Here is a 16,353-nt window from a genome sequence, read left to right on the forward strand (position 1 = left end):
TTCCAATATTATTGATTACAATGATTACCTACCTACTGGTTTTGTTGAGGGCCGTCAAAATTTTACTAGCGCCAGACGTCGCACATAGATAGATTTTAATGATTTAGGCGGCCAAAATTATTTTTGGGGTTATTTTAGTTCTAAGTTCAATTAAAATAAAGAAAAGGTATATATTTATAAAAACATACATATATTTGTCAGGTTACAAAGAACAGTAATATATAACAGAGCTAAATTCACTAAAAAATACAAATGAATGGAAACAGAATTTAACAAGTTTTCTTTAAATATAAAATTACATTAAAATCGGTATCTTCAGGTCCAGATGTCTCTACTGACTCTGTGTTTGGGTCACCAGGTAATAAAAGTTTAACCGTTTCAGGTAGAAATGCGTTACGTGAAGGTTTTCTTATTTGTCTCAAGCAACTATTGAAGGGATCTGAACTTAACAAAAGCCTATAATATACATCTAAGTTACATTCTTCCCTAGAAAACTTTTTGGCAAAGTTTAGCCGGTACGATTGGAAATGCTTGTTCCGGGCTTCTGCAGCTTCTTCCGATAGCTGTCCAATTGGAAGGAGCCCCGAACTTTTTATGATTTGGCTTCCATGTACCAATATCTTGTGCATAGTTGGCGTCATTGGGTGTCAACCATACTGTTCTACGTACAATTTTGCTGTGTCGTACGCATACTTATCATATTTTTCAGCATCAATTTTATGGCCACTAGAAATAGTTTCTCAAATAACCTTGAATCTGTAAATCAGTTCAAAGTTAATACCTGTGATGGCTGAAGCCAATTCGGGGTTTTCAAAAAACCTCCAGCTTATGTTGCCATCATTGGTGTTGCCAAAGTTGGCCTTTGGCATGTCAATAAGCAAACCGGTTTCATTTCGAAACCTCTCCTGAATTTCCAACTTCTTTTGGGCTTCTAATGCCTTGTCTTTTTCGGTTTTTCTTTCCCTGTATTTTTTTACTGGCAGTTTATACGAAAGGTGTATAATGCTTTCGAAAATGCGGATCCGGGCGTGTAATACTGACAAGCCGAATTCCAAAGCTTGAGGGTTTACACTATTTTTCTTCGATAGATCATTAAAGGTTTTCGAAGTAGCTCCACAGATGTAGCACTGGGATGTTGACTTTGTGTCTGTGGCTGCGTTACACACCTTTCCGTCAATCATAGTCATTTTGAGTTGGTGCCCGAACGAAAACTCCTCTTCATTCAACGTAACAACTGTTTTGTTTAGTTGCTTAATGGACTCCTGCACATATTTTATCTCTTCTTTAGTTATGTCCGTTGTTTCTTTTACAAATCGGAATCGAATCGGACGGCAAAACCTTGACGAAGAAGGAGTTGGATTCTGCCAAACAATTTTACTGCCTTCTTTTCCACAAACAATGCGCAAAGGCACAAAGGAACTCATAAAAATTTTGGCATCGGAATCAGTCTCATTATCGTAAATTTGTTTAAATTTGGATTGCTGAGAACCGTCACAACCCATTTGCAGATTATCATTAACGACTTCCTTTCTTGCTCGTTAACCTGGATTATCACATCTTCTAGGTATTTTGATAATCGTGTTACGGTTAGATCCATTAGGCACTGTAGATTACTTTCCGCGCAAGTAGCCGTAATTCTTAGGGATTCTTTCGGCGGATAGCACTCTTGTTTTGCTTTCAAAACAAGATCATAGCAAGGAAAATGTTGTGGATTTGTTGCCCTTACTATCTCATACTGTCGTCTCGTAAAATCAGCTTCAACGAACATCTTAAGTGCTTGCAGAGGCGTCAATTGAGGTACCTCATCGTTGTTGGTAACTCTACTGTAGGCTTTTCTATATTTACTAGCCCGTGTTGGGGAGTTCGTAATATCTTTAAGCACTTTCGAGGCGGTCCTATGTCCCGTTGTCTGCAACACAGATGTAGCAGCGTGAACAATAACTTCATCACCTGCGGAGGCCCTTATTTCTTCCGTTTTTCTTCTTTTACTACGCTCACTTAGTTCTCCAAAAGACTTGGGTGGTCGACCTTGCGAGGAGGCTGATTCAACGGGAATCTCGAATGTTCCCTCTAACCATGATTGGTTTATTTTCAGGAAAACATCTTGGTGTTTATTTGCCTTTACCCATCGTTGCTTAATTTGTGATTTTACATAAGAAAATCTTTTTTTAAAGTCTTCTTTAGCCTCTTTGTAGTGCCCATAGCGCATAAGGAGAAAATTCTCATAATAGTCAAGTTTTTCATTTAAAGTTGGTAAATTTTGACTCTGTAGTTGGTCAAATATGTATTGACGAGTCACTACTTTAGTACCCGAGGTAGTAGGTAGACCTGAAACAAATAAAAAAACAATTTTAATACAAAATATCGCACACTCAATATTTCCTATATTTGACAAAGAGCCTTTCAAAAGGGCTTAGCTCAAAAAAGCGCGATTTTGCGCGGCTATTTCTTATGGAATTAGTTAGTTACATATATGCACTATATAGTATAATGAAAATTAATACAGGGACGGACTCATAAGTACACTAAAAAGGCACTCGAATTTAAATATATTAAAAAAAAAAAAATTTTGACAGAGTGATGTTTGTCGTTTTAAAAATGAATGACAGAGAATGTTAATTAAATTTTTCTGTAACGAAAACAAATTGTTCTTACCTGTATTATCGCAATCCATCACAGTTAAAACGGTAATATTAGCTTGAAATGAATAATGCACTTTGGAAAGTTATAAGTTTAGGAGAGCGCCTAGACCCGACACGTACACACTTGTTCACTATCGAATTCCGATTGATCAAAGTCGACTCCCGCGCTTCCAAGGAGGGGGAAGAGGATGTTATATTGTACATAGAACTGTTGACTCGCCAATTAAATAGATACCTTACCATTATATTGATTTAAAAAAAAATACTTTTGGCCGTCTAAATCATTAAAATCTACGTATGTGCGTCGTTTGGCTCAGGTCCGACCTTGGGTACTGGCGATGAGTCGGTCACGAATGAGCCGCACAATAATTGAGCCGTATTTGTAGGTATGACTCCCAGTAAACTGTACCACGGAATCAATTGAAAGGTTACTCCTTTTAATCAGGAGATATTTTAGAAAAAGAAGCGCCATTCAAGTTATCCAAGTATTAATAGCTATTACATACTCAGAAACGTGAACGGCGTCTGACATCTGGACTTGGACATATGTACCTAGCATTTTATTTTGTCGTGGTACGAGCGGCGCAGCGTACTGGTATCAAGAGTCGTACGATCATTCTGTTCCATGATAACTCAACACAGTGACAATTCAACACACCTTTAAAAAGTGATATAAAGTCATTAGAAACGATGAAAAAAAATAATTTAACCTACTTACCCAGCTAATAAAGTTTTTGTTTCATCACTTTCCATGACTTTATATAACCTTTTAAAAGTGTGATGAATTATCATTTTGATGATTTCGTCGGATTGGATCCGGTCACCGATCATTCATAATATTATATGCTTACGCTTGGAGCCGTAGCTGGGGAGCCGTGTGACGGAGAAGCCGTACCGGGGAATATCGGTCGAGCACAGTATTCTCATACTCGTACGCTCGAAGCTCCCGTTTAATTGAATTGACTCCCGCTCTTAATAAAATGAGTAATAATCCATCGCTACTGGATACACAACTGGCATCTCAGAGTTATGACCTTCCGCGATATCTCTATTATTAACTAGGTGCAGTCCACGACATTGTCCAAGCTTTACGCAGTTTTGGTCAAGGTCACGTTCGCAAAATTTCACCAATATTGGAACAGAACGCAGACAATACGATTTCAATGAAACCATGAGCTGTTCCCAAATGCAAACAAATTCTCATTGAAAAGCTTACGAAAAACATGGCCTTTTTTATTATCTTTGGGATATGGATCACCGAGTGATGTACTGGAATGATCATTTTTTTTTGTTGAGAGTCCTATCTATCTGGAGTTAGTGAGATTATGGCATCCCAATTAGGGAATACATCACGCTGAAGGTTGCAGGGAGTGGAAATACCTGGCTATTCAGAACCTTGCCACCCAAACACGACTTAAGCCATTTCATGTGTAAATTCTGAATGGGGGTTAGTATCTTAAGCGGCTGCTACACTACTCGCTTCGACGAAGTCCTCGACGAAGTTAGCCGAAGTTCGAAGTGCGTGCCCACACACTCATGCAACTTCGCGAGTAACTCAGTCCAACCAGTCAGTGATTGGTTTATTTATGCCGTGACGCATCGAGTCCTTTGACTCGGGCGCATTTACCGACAACAATCGGAAGTCGGGCGAAGTTGCCCGAAGCGAAGCGAAGTTCGTGCCCACACTATCGTATTCGGTCAACTTCGCGAGTAGTGTAGCTGGGCTATTACATTCTGGAACTTGCCACAAATAAACCATTATATTATTTTGAAATGAAAAGTAAAATTTACTTGCGCAGGGCGGGATTTGAACCCGCAAACCTCAGCTTTGCTAGTCAAGAGCCTTTTCTTCGACTATGGAGGCTGTCAATTCAAAACACAGCAAATAAAAGGATACAGGAAAAAAAAAAGAATACATAATCACTTTTGAAAATTTTATTTATTTGCAAATCTAAAAATTAATATCACAATGTTAAATTTTGTGTTTAATGTGATGAAAAACTTAAAAGTAATGACAAACAAAACACAGTATGGAATAATGAAACGATTACAAAGATGAGCACTATATGTACAAGAGCAGTCTAGGCATCACTAGATTTATTTAGAAAGCATATCTCGTTCTAATGTCTTCTAATTTCTTGGAAACTTCAGCTGGTGATCTTTCCAAATCCCCAGCAATGGCCTTCTGCTTCCCGACATCCAGAGAGTTGAATTGCTCACACAAGTCACCGTCAATCACATTCTGGAAGTATTAAAAAGGATTCATTAGAATATTTATGGTGTGCCGAACAAAGCTAGAAAGAAATCTTTGGCGTAAAAAGGTGTAAGTTTCCAAAACTAAGAAACAACATCCAAATAATGAAGTTTCAACTCTCAGGAAAATCGTATCAGAGATCTCCGAGATACCTTAACCAATCAGAACGATCAGTTAGATAAGAAGATACATCCAATATTTATCTACCACGAGTTTAACGCTTATGCATTCAGGATAAATGCATCCGCTGACTACCCTGTGGATGGGTACTATTCTGTAATTAATTTTACATTAATGTTAACGCATAATTACCTTGACAGGATAATAGTAACTTCGGAAGGAGAGGTGATCTCTCCCACAAAGGGGCGGATTTTCACTCCTCATGTGCATCTCAAGGTGTTGGAAGAAGTCATGATCCTCCCGAGATGTGAAGGGGAGGAGCACCCCAAGGGCTCCACTGAGGGTTGCATACAGGAGGGCCTCAGAACCCCCAGGGATGAGGGTGGCCTTCTGCAGCCAGGTGACAGTCTCCCCCACGTGGAAAACACTGCTTGTTTCAGTCTTTTGAGAGGCACCGTTGAGTAAACCTGAGAAAAATAAGTTTGTTTCATCAACCGTTCCAAGCTGTTTGAATAATTGAGGATTGCAACAAATTCATCAGAAAAATTTATAATCACGACTGATCATTAGTCTAGCATGTAAAAATAATTGGATCATCACAAACAGGTGCATATTTATTTCACAAAAAATAATAACCATTAAAAAAATATTATAATAATTACCTCTGTCCCACAGGGCTTTATTTCCAGTTGGATCTTCATCCACATCGTCAGAAACTGCAGGTGGTAGTCGGAGAACAGCTACATTGCCAAACTTATCAGCACTGGCCACTGTGTCGTAGTCCAGGACACAAGTGTTGGTCACCCATCTGGAAATGATAATAACATCTATTAGTTCTATTGTAATAATATAAATAATTTCAATGGTTGAAGATATTAGGCTTCATCAGAAAGATTCCTAATCACGGCTGATCATTAGTCTAGCATGTAAAAATAATTGGATCATCATTAAAATATCAACTTATATGTGGTTGGCAGGGATTCATACTTCTTCTTCCAATCAGAACGAGGAGTAAGGAGTAATCATGTAAAATGAACATACCTTGGATGTGTATCATCCGCGAAGATGATGAGTTGGTTTTCTCTCTTCTTGTAGCGCACACAGAAGACACTCTCCTGTATATCTGACACATAGACCCGCTGCCCCATGGCCTGGATGTCGATGATGAGGTTGGGTACGTGTCTGTTTTCACACTTGCGTAGAAGTTTCCTCCTTCCGAGTTCATACAAGCGGAGGGTTCTTCCCACACCGGCCAGGACACGGCCACTGAAGCTGCATAAAGCACCCACAGGACCGTCCACTATGGTTCGATGAAGAAGCTCCATGGTTCCGGTGCCTGTGATTTTGTAGACATCGAGGAATCCCTGTGCGCATGTCCTGGGAGAGAGGTGCATGTCTATGTGCCCGCCCACTACAACGTGGGTGGCAGGGCTTTCCCCCCGTGGGGCCCATCGAACCAAACACAGAGAAGACACAGCCTCATTCTGGACCATGGGGATCTTCTGCAAGGTACTGCCCGCACCCACATCCACTACACGAACTTGCGATGCCCACATACCTTAAGGAGATGCATACAATACATACATATTAGTAATCTGGTAGTGAAGCTAAAAATAAGTTTCTTGTGAAAATTGGACTGTATTCCTTTATAGCAATCTGAAGCAGAATAATAACCATTCCAGAATACTTTTAAAGGACTTTAATCTGCGAGACCCTTAGCACCGATAATATCTTTTATTTGACAAATCAGTGACTCTGGGCTCGCCATATCTTTAGTTATTTCAAAAGAGTTGACATAATTTATGAAAAAATAAGTATTAAATTGTACTCACCAGCACCAGCTTTGGGAGAAGAAAATATATTTTCAGGCAGAACATCCTGAATGAAAGCTTCTGCCATCTCTCCGGCTAGCTGCTGCTCCTCCGTACTGGTCCCCGCAGCCTCTCTCATCTCCTGGGCCATTTGCAATCTGAACAAACAATGGCATAAATTAGAAACTATTGAATTAACAGACAATCTCCTTGGAAAAGGGGAACGGCTGTCAGAACTGCAGGGGTATCATCATTGGACAATCAATTTCGTGTGAGTTTTGTCATCATTTAACCATAAAATTGTTCCATAGAACAGTATTTTAATACTATTTATTTTTGAATTAGGGGAATAACGTACCTTCTTTGTTTTTTAGTTTCTTCAGTATAGGCATTGTGTTCAGTCTCTCCGACAATGATGTGATTGTTATCAGGGTTAATGACAAATCTTCGTGGCGTGTAATCCAGTGGGATGGAAATTTGATTGAATACAGCACCCAGCTTCTCCAGGGCCAAGATACGAAGGGTGTTGGTGGAGATGGCGACGATGCCTTCCATGCATTGTTCTGGAAATTTAAGACATGCTTTTAGTCATTGGGAAAGATTATGAAGACATAATAAATGTAAGGAAACAATCGACTGTTTCTCTTTCTGGTATCTGTATTAAGATGAGCCTAATCCAGCGTAATTAAGAGATCATTTACTCTACGAGACCCTTAGCACCGATAATATCTTTAATTTGACAAATCAGTGACTCTGGGCTCGCCATTTCTAAGAATTACACAAAAATAAAATTAAGTTAAGTTGATGGATGATGTGTAACAATATTTACCTGAGCTAAAACCCGATGCATATTCCAAGCATTCGTAGGAGAGTGGGGTGAGATGAAATCGGTTCTGATGGTAATAGCTCAGCCAGGTTCTGGAGGACATGGCCAGCACAGCCTCATTGCCCTGCATGGATATCCTGAAGAGTTTGACCGGCCTAGATCCTAAGTAGCGGGTGCGCGTGTCAGCCAAGTCTCCTGAGATGGGATCCAGGGTGGTCCTGAGCAGTACTCCGTTGGACAGACCGATGTTGAGATGGAGAGCAGGCTTAGATCCAGATTCTAGTGGCTGTTCCACTATACACAGAGACTCTGCACCAGCTGGGAGGGCTTGCATGGAGCGGGGAGAAAGACAGTCCTGAAATAAACATAAATATTATAAACTTCTGCCAATGACAACAAAATAATAACGTACTTTCTGATGATCATCAGATAAATTTGAATAACGCTTTTGGTGGTTGTAATCAAAACTTTTCAGTGGTGTCCTTGTCTCATCATGAAAATATTATTATTTATTAAGATCATTTATTATTACTCAAAGCAATAACTTACAGATGGGTCAAGTGAAATGATGCGGACAGTGTTATCACTCAAGCCGACAGCCAGGAACCACGCCCTCTGCTCTCCGGGATTTACAGATCCTAGCGCCATGCAGGAGACTTCCGATGAAAGCTTCTTCCGTTCTGTGTATTCATTTAATTGCCCGGTCTGAAAGAATAAAATATCATTATTAAGAATGCCCTCACAGACATGAAATCGTTAACTTCACAACATGTATAAAGTACATTAAATAGTTGTACAACACCTAGGTACACACAAGTCAATCAATTTGATCATGCATGTGTTTTAAATGCAGTCTTCAATTTATCCCATTTAATAATAATACAGATGATTCAGAATGGAATTTTGTTCTGTAGCGTTGATGGGAAAATATTATTTTAATATTTAAGCATAATGTATGTGTTATGGTTGAATTTAATCAAAGAAAAGATTGAACATTTTGCTACTAGATAGATGAGAAATAGTTGTAGAGAGAGGAGTGCTTACCGGATCCATTTCAAAGTAGACCAGCTCTCCTCCAGTCAGAGCGATAACCACTTGTCTCTGGTTGACGGCACATTTGACTATGGTCTTCTTTCCCGGCGCTTTCCACTCGTTGACTCTCTTGTCGGCACGGATATGACGGATGCCGTCAGGGTAGACCTGCACCAGGGCATCATTGCCCAGGGCGTGGCAGCTGAGGGTGGGGGTGGTGCCGAGGAAGCCACTGTCCGTCACCTCCTCCACAGTTTCTCCAATGGACAGCACGAGGGTTGCATTCACGAAGGACACTATGATGTAAGCATCATATTCCTCTAGAAACACAAAAGCGGGACATTGAAAATAAGAGATGCCGAGTTTCAAAACGCAGAAGCTTCTCAATCACTACCTTTAAACTGGAGACCACTTATGGAAAGTTAATGTAATTGTATTCCTTTATAGCAATCTGAAGCAGAATAATAACCATTCCAGAATACTTTTAAAGGACTTTAATCTACGAGACCCTTAGCACCGATAATATCTTTTATTTGACAAATCAGTGACTCTGGGCTCGCCACATGGTGTATCATAATTATAACGAGTGAAACTACCTACCACGGTCTCACAGAAACAAGTGATATTACTTTTATGAATAACTAAGCGTGCGTCCATGCACCTTCTCCCGCCACTTGCGTTGGTCGAGAATACAAGTGTGCTTTTGCATTTTGCGAGTTAAAAAAAAATTATGTCATCATTATGTGATTGGTGGTAGGTAGTTAAAAGTTTTAGTTAAAGATTAAATTATTTCCGAATATTTCTATAATTATAGGTTTGCCCTATTAGCGTGATTACGGGTAGTCTTCAGTTAGAAGACATTATTTTTAAAATGTTACTTCAAAGATTGTGCGGCGAATTGAACAGTGTTAATTGATTGCAACATTTGACTATTAGATTCCATGACAGAGCAGACATCCGTGGAGGGTTGAACTTACCTCTTCAGTTCAGCTAACAGGAATGATGGCGGCCCAGTCTGAAAATAAAAACCACTGGTGTTTGATTTCATATCCAACGACCATGGTTTATTAATATTTGGTTTGGAAACTTTCCTATCAAACTACTACTCAACTCGGCAACCTTCCGGGAGATCGCCAAAACGGTGAGAAACTCGTATCTACCAAATGGAATTTGGAGAATAATTGTCTACAGTTACCATTGAGAGTAATTTATTTTATAAGGCTATTATTTTTAGGGGAATAACCTGATATTACTTATAATCTACATTTTCATAGATGCCATTAATTTAATTAATTATTTCTATATTTCGTATTTTGCAAGTTAAGCTTTACAATATTAAGATGAATTATAAATAGTTTTGTCCGAATAAAAATTCAATTCCTTTAATAAAGGCATATAAATACAATATTGGATTGAATAACCGATACAATATTGTATTGGTATGCCTTTCTTGAAGTAATTAAGTTTTATAAGGAGGAAACTATTTATTTATATTGCGTATGTACGGACGCAAACAAATAATTTGTCTTAATATGGTAAAGTATACGAAATTTAATTAAAAAAAAAAAAAAATTAAATTAATGCCATCTATGAACACGTAGATTATGACGATTTGTCAAGTTTAACCTTAAATTAACCATAAATCTGTTAAAAAATAGACATACCGCAAGCAGTTCCCAAATGACGTTAACATTTAATTTTGAATTTGTTTAAAGTTGGGGATTACTTGCCACAAATAAAAATACAATAACAACAAAGGTTCTAGTTACATATGAAGAAGGTGTAATAATCATGAAATGTATACTGACCATCCTTGTTGCGTTTGACGGTCCATACGGCATTTGGGTTACCGGGCAGCTCAGACACAGCCATCTCCGTGACCTCAAGGCCGTGGCGAAGCACCCTCAGGGAAGATCGAGCACCCCTGCCACACGTCAGGTACACTTGAGGGGTGTCCTCTCCACATAAATCTGCCACTTGGCAAGCTGGGGATAAACAAAATACAATATTATTTCATCTGTTCAAATTTGGTTACCTGGTAACATTTTGTACAGAGAGATAGTGGAAAGATTTATAACATTCAGTTTGGTCAATAATATCACTGTCAATCAAAAACACGGACCATAGGTATAATCATAATGCTGTAATATTAATGGTGCTAAGTCAATAATTAAGACTAGGCAACAAAGTATTAAAATATATGTAATTTTGGTTTCTGTCATACTTGAAGTGAATGGTTAGTTGAGAAATGGAATAAATTAAATACACACCTAATATGGGTGAGAGGGAATCCATTTCATCAACAAGCACCAGATTTCTGAGAGGGCGGGGGGCAAAGAAGAAAGTATCCCCCTCCTCCAGCGGCATGGCAGAACTGAACTCAGGCTCATCATCCTCATCTCCCAGATGCGCTATTTGGTAAAGGTAACTGAAAGAACAAGTCATTGTTAGCATACAAACGATTTACATGTAAATTTCATGAAGAGAAGAAATAAATGTATTTCTCATCTCAGTGTGTTAATCCTCATTGAAATGAGATAAACCTTGGTTCAGAGAAATGATTATATTGCATTATGTAAAAATAACATCATCCAACGATGGACGCTGCATGATGGTCTCATATGCGAAAACTACATACTACTGAAAGACATAATAAATAAATACTTACTGGTTACCAAACTCCGCAGCGACGTACAGGAAGCCAGTCTTTAGAACACACATAGCAGAGGCCACAGGAACTGTGTCAAAATACTTCAGCTTTATTTCAGTCACTACATCTTCATCAGTTTCAATGGTTACTTTGAAAATATCACCCTGGGAACAAACAGATAAAAATCGTTAGAATAAGTGGTTTTAGCATTATCTTTACAATATATAATTTGGTTTTTTGCATTCAGTTTGGTCAGTAATATCACTGTCAGTCAAAAACACGGACCATAGTTATAATCATAATGATGAGATTATATTGATAGCAAAAGGTCTAAAATAGTGTATGCATTTTTACCTGTTCAGTTTGAGCCAAGAAGAAGAACATAGATTTGGTTTTATGTGTGGCAGAGCAGACGAAAATCATTCCTCGTTCTGGGTCATCGAGGTCATTTCTCCTTCTGGGAATGGGGCAGCGGATGTCATGTTGGTCTCCGAGATTCTTGTAGGTGAGATAGTTCTCAGAGCAGACCAGCACTCCGGAAGGTCCGTCATTTCCACCGGGAACAGTTACGAGGAAGTTGGCATGTTCCTCGAGAGGTTCAGAATACTTGCGGACGACATGGTTCAAGCCGAGATCGAGCTCGTAGAATGTGAGGGTTTGTTGGGTTTTGTGGGCGGCTTCACCTGAAGGAGAAAATTATCATTACAATATGGACATATTTAAACATACAAATAGAATCAGTTTTCTATATAAACATTCAGTTTGGTCAATAATATCACTGTCATTCAAAAACACGGACCATAGGTATAATCATAATGAAAGGTTCTGTAATTTAAAAATTCCAGCACAAATGGTAATTTACAAGAATTTCTTTGCTTGGGTTTATTGAGAGAAACATTACAGAGCGTAAGTAGAATTAAATTTTATTATAAAATTAAAAATGATATACCTGTAGTATCATTGTCAGCTTCCTCGTGGTCAATCTCCAAGCAGGCAAACATAGGGTTTTCAAATCCAACATCAACGCCAACCATGTGGTAGACTAGGGTGTTGGACTTGTGTGCTTCAAGAGGTGAAGATATTGTCAAGCGGGCTTCAGCATCCCTGTTAAGGATGTACACCAACTTCTGCTTCTCGATGGCTCCTGGAATAACAAACACACTAAATGATTAGTATGCTGAACAGTTATGAAATTAGCAAAGTACTAAAGGAATTTGCATCAGAAGTGTAAAAGGTTGTTCGTCAAGGTATTCAGTTGAAACACGGAACACTAGTAGCATCATTTAGCATTAAAAAAATAAAAATATTTTTATAGATTGATTGATTTTTATAACATACCAATCATAACAGCTCTCCCTTTGGGATCAATGGCCAGATACTGTCCGGGAACAATCCTCCTGCATCCAGATTTCCCAAAGGTCTCCTGGTGAACTTTCTCCAGGATATTCTTGGCGGGGATGTATTCGAGGATCACAATTCTTCCTGCATCTGATCCCACAACTATATAATCTGGAAATTAACAAACTCATTAGAAAAGTGTTGCTTTTGGTGCAAAATAATGAGAATACAGAAAATTTTAGTTTGGTACATTGCAGGTTGATGAAATTAGATTGGTTATTGTACAAAAAAGTTAGGTTGTGCATTCGATGCGTCAAGTATTTAGCGAGATTTAAGTATTGTGCCACACAAGTTCAATCCAGTTGTGCACTCAGCACAGCCAGAGGCGACAAGTTGACTATTATACTTTTTGCACTTGAGTTTCAGCATCTGTGCTCTTGGACACGTAAGACGCATTGCGAAAGTGCAACAAATAAAGATGTTAAGGCAAACATAATGCATGTTATAATCTATACGTTCATAGGTAGCGTTAATAAAATTATTTCATTAAAATACACTTTTCAAGTTATGCTTTACAATAATAGGACATTTTTTTTTGTTTACGCACCTGTACATACTCAATATGAATATTAATTAACCCATTCCCTCCTGGCTGCCATTATTTATGCTGCACAACAAAATTTAATTACGTAAATAGTAGCATGTAATAGTGTGATAAAAATAATACCGTAAGATCACAACTTAATATTATTACTCCTATTTACGTCAAAAATTTATATTTTGTTGGGCTACATAAATTATGGCAGCCGGGATGGAATGGGTTAATTTTCATATTGTGTATGTACATCCCATGGCAGGCACCCAAACAAATGAATACATAAATTTTTTATAACATAACTTGTAAAAATTGTATTTTAATAAAATTAATAAATTAGCACCATCTACGAATGTTACTACGGGTTACTATGCCAAACAAGCAAGCATTTACAAATATGTTCTACAATGCAACTCAATATTATTGAGCCCAAGCTCGTTCTTGCTCATGGTTTTACGCTCATTCAAACATGTCTCAATCTGTGTAGACTCGCGCAATGCTATTTTGTTAAATATTGAGCAAACAGCTTCATGCTAAACGAAGATTAAACATTGGAAATTCTTGCTCGATGTCTGGCGGAAATTACGAATTGACCGAGCATCTTGGTGGTATATCTATGGAGTCTTGTGTCGAGCGTAGAGACGCAACGATGAGCATGGTTCAAAGTCAACATGTTCGATCAAGCCAAACCGTCAAGCATGAATATATGCATGCACACAGCTTTAGAACATGATAAAGACAAAATATGCAAGCAATTTACCATCTACACTAAGTACAAATGTTTTTAAGGGCATTTGGTTATATAACAGAATGAACAGTATTCAACAAGGAAAACATTATTCAACATTCAAACAACAAGGAGCCAACAAAAATAATAATCATGTTTACCTTTGGTGGCGCCCGTAAGCCTGAAGGCCATGAGGGATCGGACTATTCCGAAGAGTTCCACGGTCATCAAGGTGTGAACTTTCCCCGTGTTGGGGTCTGGTCTAACCAGTTCCAGGACCTTTCCTCGGGAGATGAGAATCTCCTGAGTTTTGGTCCCAGAGAAGTTCCCGTGGACGGCATGGGTGATGGCCGTCGCACGTTGCAAAGTGAGGTTATACAAAAACATCGTGGAGCGTTGCAGTCAACACGCGTGTATTATTGTATGTAGTCGGAATTCAACCTTTCATTCTGAAAAACAAAATGGAAAGTTAGAAACCGTTATATTCACCAGAACCGGTGGCACATGAAAAAAGTCAAAATTATCACTTTTGTAGAGAGAACATTTCCAAGGAACATAGTATCGATAAGTATGTACCTAATGATGCGAATCTCTCGTAAATTTGGCACTAATTAAACGACCATTAGACAGCAAAACACTGTAGACTGGAGATACGTAGTGCCTCGTTACAAATGTAACAAAATGTACACAATATTTAAATAAAATTACGGATACATGTTGTAAATAATAATAGATGGGAGTTATTAAAGTTACCTCTTGTGTTTATTCAGGTAGGATGTTTGAGATATCGATGGATTTCTGCAAAATGTCCCCCGGCAAAGCGGCGCGCAGCAGAGGCCGACCGGAAACAGATCGCTGCGGAACTCCAATTCGAACCCATGTCAGAAATGCAAATGGCTGATATCCTGCGCAAGCGCTGTTATAAGCTGCTGAATTTCGGCGGTAAATTTGGGAACTAGAAGTAGATTATCTGCGTAAACTGCCATCTCGTGTCGAGTGGCTGAATTATTTTACGTTAAGACCAAAAAATATTTTAATAATTTTTTTTATCTTTTGATTCATAGGTGGCGGTGTTAAATGTTTTATTCGTAAACGTACCTCGAAAATACTTTTTCTTTTCTTGTTAGAATATTATATCCATTTTATAATCCATTTTTCTGTTCTGTTTCTTGTTACTTTACTTTCATTGAATGTTTATCATCTGTAGTTTATATTGCATTATTTAAAAAAATACACGATCTCGTAAACCTAATAAATATTATACTAGGTATACATTTGCGAACCGAAACGCTAGACGAGCCCCGAATTATGGGAAAGTAACAAATTAACCGCAAGCGGCGCTTCGCGCCCTTTGCTGTTTCGGCTCGCAAATGTGTTCGCACCGTTACATTTTTGCGAATCCTTTTGTTTTTTCACAATGATGGTAGTGGTTGATCGTTGATCGTTGTCTGAGGCACTAAAATAATGACTAATTAGTTATTACATACCTACTTCAGTTATTGTTACAATTTATTTATCACTATTTATATTTATCCGATCATTCGGTTATCGATGATTTGTTCACGACCGTTTAGCCCTATTTGAATATTATTAACATTATACCTAGGCCATATTCTAAAACTTCCGGTAATTGTTTGGTTTCGGTTGTCTCCTTATTGTACCTACCTTTTCAAAATGTCTGCTCAGAAAATTCTCATTTCTGAGCACAATCTGCCTCCTGTTTTATATTATGTTTTAGTTTTAATATTCTTGTTTTGTCCTGTCCTGCTGTAATTGTTACTGTCTAAGTTTTGTCAAGACTTTGTATAAACAGTGTATTTAGTGCTATAATACTAGATCTGTATTGGGTAAGGCACACTTAGGAATAATTTTAAGAACCACTAATACTGAATTACCATTTTTAAGTTTGTTATAGTTAAGAGCGCTTGAAGTGGAATGATATTAAACTGCGCTATATAAATGCCATGTTATTATTATTATTTCTAACATTGTAAACATTCTGCCCGCGACTCGTGTGAAAGGAGTCACAACAATAATGAGGTGAAAAATATATAACACTATAACCCACGGGGATGACTCCATCACTTCAATTTTTGTGTTTGTTCCAGCTCCTTCGCTCCGACTCCGAATTAAAAATAACAATAAAGAATATTTCGAGTAGCGTCAACCTTGGAATTATTATTGGTACGGCCATGGTAAAAAGAACACCTGAGCATCTCATCCATTCCCTCAATACTGTTTGTGTTTTTTTCGTCTTTTTTTTGTCGAAAGGTAGACCGTGAGGGAATAAGGAAGTTGAGTGAAAAATATTTTGACTTATAAAAAATATGTTCATGTAGATCAAAAAATATCGATTCT

At 38.2% G+C, this 16,353-nt stretch overlaps 1 protein-coding gene across 1 annotated transcript; it reads right to left on the minus strand.

The window, feature by feature from the left end:
* Positions 1-4,578: 4,578 nt before the first annotated feature.
* Positions 4,579-14,878, minus strand: Sf3b3 (splicing factor 3b subunit 3). The gene is made up of 17 exons (XM_089633255.1): positions 14,749-14,878; positions 14,157-14,444; positions 12,674-12,844; positions 12,285-12,479; positions 11,690-12,018; positions 11,354-11,499; positions 10,956-11,113; positions 10,494-10,670; positions 8,698-9,005; positions 8,203-8,358; positions 7,657-8,008; positions 7,186-7,390; positions 6,849-6,985; positions 6,058-6,574; positions 5,679-5,824; positions 5,209-5,483; positions 4,579-4,884 (listed from the first exon to the last, which is right to left on the minus strand). The coding sequence occupies exons 2-17, from the start codon at positions 14,380-14,382 to the stop codon at positions 4,744-4,746; spliced, it is 3,639 nt and encodes a 1,212-aa protein (XP_089489381.1). The 5' UTR covers positions 14,383-14,444; positions 14,749-14,878; the 3' UTR covers positions 4,579-4,743.
* Positions 14,879-16,353: the final 1,475 nt, after the last annotated feature.

The sequence above is a fragment of the Hesperophylax consimilis genome, chromosome 7 (genome assembly GCF_061612785.1).
Source record: "Hesperophylax consimilis isolate HC1 chromosome 7, BYU_Hcon_1.0, whole genome shotgun sequence".
Classification (NCBI taxonomy): domain Eukaryota; kingdom Metazoa; phylum Arthropoda; class Insecta; order Trichoptera; family Limnephilidae; genus Hesperophylax; species Hesperophylax consimilis.